The 3,842-nt window shown below is 36.6% G+C and overlaps 1 protein-coding gene across 2 annotated transcripts in view; it reads right to left on the bottom strand.

Moving 5' to 3' along the window:
* Window positions 1-2,573: 2,573 nt before the first annotated feature.
* The window catches only part of CEP85L (centrosomal protein 85L), a 174,528-nt gene continuing 173,259 nt past the window's right edge, over window positions 2,574-3,842 (bottom strand). For both annotated transcript variants that reach the window (XM_007454913.1, XM_007454912.1), the window contains exon 13: window positions 2,574-2,737. In XM_007454913.1, coding sequence (XP_007454975.1) covers window positions 2,574-2,737 — 164 coding nt within the window. The remainder of the gene's footprint in view (window positions 2,738-3,842) is intronic.

Here is a 3,842-nt window from a genome sequence, read left to right as displayed (position 1 = left end):
CTGAAAAATAAAAATCAAAATTAAATACTGACAAATTAGAATACTACTAGTTTTATTTCCCCCCAAATTCCCTCCAAGTCTGTCTACTTATTATCTAGGCCCCTTTACAAAACCCAGACTCTAAGAGATTACATTCTGTACTTCAAGGTTATACTTACACTATCACATCTTAAATCCCCTTTTTACGTGGAGTATACATTTTGGAAACTGAAACACATCAGCAGTAGTTAGTTAATTTTCTACTAGGTTAAATTTGTCTTAACCTCAAGATATGTGAACTAAGTCAAATTCTGTAAGTTTTAGAAAGCTAACTTATTTTTAAAAAATATAAATTACTTAATCCCAACTAAGCCGGAAAACAAAGTATCTACAGTGATCAAAACAAACCATCAAAAGTTTGTTTAAACAACAATATTAACCATAAAACCCCCAAACATATACATTTAAGAATCTAGTGACCCAAATCAGTGATTATTTGCCCATTATCACTATCATTTTAGGGTACCTTTACTTTCAAAATTATGGAGGATGGGGGTGTGGGGGAGGGGATTCTATTCAAAGAGGATGTAAAAGTGTTGTGTGCTACACTTGTGGCTTATCTATTTCAGATGCTATTACCTACTTTACTGTAAAGGGCCACTTTTACAGATCTTAATTTTTATAAGGCAGAATTCTTTGCATCAGATTTTTGGTACAAATTTACTACTCCCTGATTGTCTTCAAACCACCAACATTCAAAAACAAAAGAACACATGAGAAAGCCAAATTCTTGCTAGTGACTAAGTCCTTCCTTATTAGGTTAGGGACCTTGGGATGCAGAATCACTACAATGCACTGATTTCTTAGTGCCCAGATCCTAAGACTTAAAAGGGCAGGGAGGACTCAGGCACTGAATGGCAGGAAAAGTCTGATGTCCTTACAATGTATTATAACTGATTGTTGAAATATAACTATAAAATAACTATTGAGAGCTGTATATAAGCCAATTTCTGAACTGAATGTCTTCCTGGGTAGTTTCCTTGAAGGTCTTATCCCAAATATGCTTTCACTGCTGAAAACTTTAGGAGTGTATTTTTCTAGGAGCAGCCTTTATACCAGTATATAAGCCCGGCAAGAAAACAGACATGTGATCTGCTCTTGCCTCAAACAATATTCTCCTGCTTGATTAACATCCCTCATTCCTTCTACCTGTTATTTAGTCTTGACCTAAATGAGACCTGGGGTTGCATCAAGAGATAAATCAAAACAACTTGTAAAGGACAATGACTGCCGTAACTAAGTACATTAAAAAGAACGTACATTTAAACGCTCTGAAGGCAATGGAATATACAGTCCTTCCAAAATATCAGTTAAGACAGGGAAATACTCATTTGGAAGTTTAAATGATTATATGTCTACAAAAAGGTCAGTTGCATTTCATAGTGATATCCTGTACCCCAGAAGAAGAACTAACCTGGCCAAATTTGTATTCTATGAAGAACCCTGTTTTTAATGTACTTTACCTAACAAAAGGAACTGCAATATCACCTGGGTTTAGATTTTGTTTTATGCTAGTGATAATTCAGATATAAAGAATACAGGTTGATTTTTTTCTTGAAGTAGTTTCAACTTTAAAACAGATACAAAACTGTTAAAATGTAAACATTTGAGATTTGGATAAATAAGCTATTGTTCCAGAGTCACTTTGTTAATCTTTCTTTTACAATAATGATCTGAGGCCTTAGGTTTGCATTAATTATATATGGCTTTGTTTACATTGATATATATGTATATATGTATATATAGATGGATATAATATATAAACAAAAAGTTGTAAATAGTAAGGGACATGTTAAAATTAGTTCAGATTATGTTAAATTGCCTTGTAATACATACATTACAATGCTAACGGGAAAACCATCACATCAATATTTCACATCTCTTCAGCAATTCACAAGCACTCTGGAAAAATAGCTGACCTATCTACAGTACTAAAATCAACCCAACCCTACAACCTCACCATCTCAGCACAGGGATTGTTCAAACACAGATGGTTTCGCCTGCTGTACTACTATTTGAACACTTGCCTGCTGTGGGAACTCTTGTTCAGCCAGCCCTTGAAAACCCCAAGTACAACACAAGCTTCTCCATGAAGAAAAAAAGAAGCACAAGAATATAGTGTGTGCCTTTCTTAGAAGCTTTGCTTTGATCCTAGAAATCTTTATAATTTTGTGAACACACACACACACACACACACACAACCTACAGGATTAAAAGAAATCTTATCCCTTTATCTGAAGGGCACTCTTCACAGCTTGGTCCTACAATCAGTAGTTTGAGAATACAGAAATTTTTTTCTTATACATTTTATATTTTTCAAATGGTAATTTAATTTTTTTCCTGATTAGATAAGCCCCTTCGATACTTCCTCACATCCCAATTCCTCCCCAACAGAACAAATCCACAGAAAAAAATACTTATGTGCAAGTCGTATGTCACTTGCAAGTTTCTATCATGGCTCCTAAAAGAAATGTGAAGAACCTAGCACAGCAGCATGTAACAATGGGTCGTTATTGCTGTGGGACCAACACTGGTCACTGGGTTACACAGTTGTCTCCCATGTCCTGAGCATAGCGGTCTGATATCGTGGTCCGTAATTCATCTATGTCCCTCCGTAACTGGCATACGTCTGACAGTTTTTTAGTGAGTGTTTCTGGGCTGTGGTCATTCTCAGTCTCTTCAGCTGAACAGTTCATTGCTGTGGAAATAAAACATGGAGAAAATCTCACATTTTTTGGGAACAAAGTCATTTTAGGATTTTCAACTTATTATCATTGTAAATATAATGCTGTATACTGAATACAAGTCAGGCTCAGGTTTAAATTATGCATCACTCAATAGTAAATGCAACTTATCTACTTGGTCCTTTTAAAATTTTGCTAACTAAAATGCATGAAATTCATACAGTGATAACACACAAATTCAACAGGTTTAATGGATGACAATATTCCAAAAGTAAAAAGGAACATGCTCTAATAGCTCTCTTCAAACTCAGAGACAAAAATCTGAAAATCACTGTGTGGTGAGGGGCATTATCTTATATTTTTACAGACTGCAAAGTATTAACAATCGAGTGTGTGTGTGTGTGTGTGTGTGTGTGTGTTGGGACCCTATGATTCTAAACAACTGAATCAGGCTGATAGCTAGTTGCCCAATGGCTGAATCACTGAGCGTAAGGCCCTGAGTTAGTTAGCTTTTAATTAATTGGAGGCATAAGAGTCAGATAACTTATTATTTTAACAAACGTGAATTGAACTGTTTTACTGTTCATGATTTATGATCTGGGCACTATGTTGAGTGCTGAGGTCAGCAAAATAATGCATATAGTGGCTCATTCTTAATGATTTACATACAGTTTCATAAACGAGTAAATTCAGTCAGGTACCACAGGTGACCTACCACTACACAAAGGCTACATTAGTACAAAGAAGAGGAAAAAAACGGCCTCACTGGAGAGGGGACAGGTTCACTGAATGGGACAAGGAAGCAGAATGAACAAAGGTATACAGAAGCAGAAAACAAAACAGTCTGACAGAAATGGAGAAACGTCAAGAAAACCAGCTCTAAAATAGCAGAGCACAAATTATGAGAGGGGAGGCCCAAGAAACAAGGCTGGAGGGGCAGGTGGGAGCCACCTTTATCTCTATTCTCAGGGAGGGTGTTAGGAAATCAGAATCACAGGTTAGACAGATGGCTCTGGCAGCAATGTAAAGATGGACTGGGGTGGGGAGGGCACAAGGCTTGGCAGAGAAACCCGTCCAGAAGAAGGGCTACGAAAGAATTAAGGCAACGGTGCAGTGGAG

The sequence above is a fragment of the Lipotes vexillifer genome, unplaced genomic scaffold, assembly GCF_000442215.2.
Source record: "Lipotes vexillifer unplaced genomic scaffold, Lipotes_vexillifer_v1.1 scaffold58, whole genome shotgun sequence".
Classification (NCBI taxonomy): domain Eukaryota; kingdom Metazoa; phylum Chordata; class Mammalia; order Artiodactyla; family Lipotidae; genus Lipotes; species Lipotes vexillifer.
The sequence above is the reverse complement of the archived record's forward strand: the minus strand, read 5'-3'. Positions and strand labels throughout refer to the sequence as shown.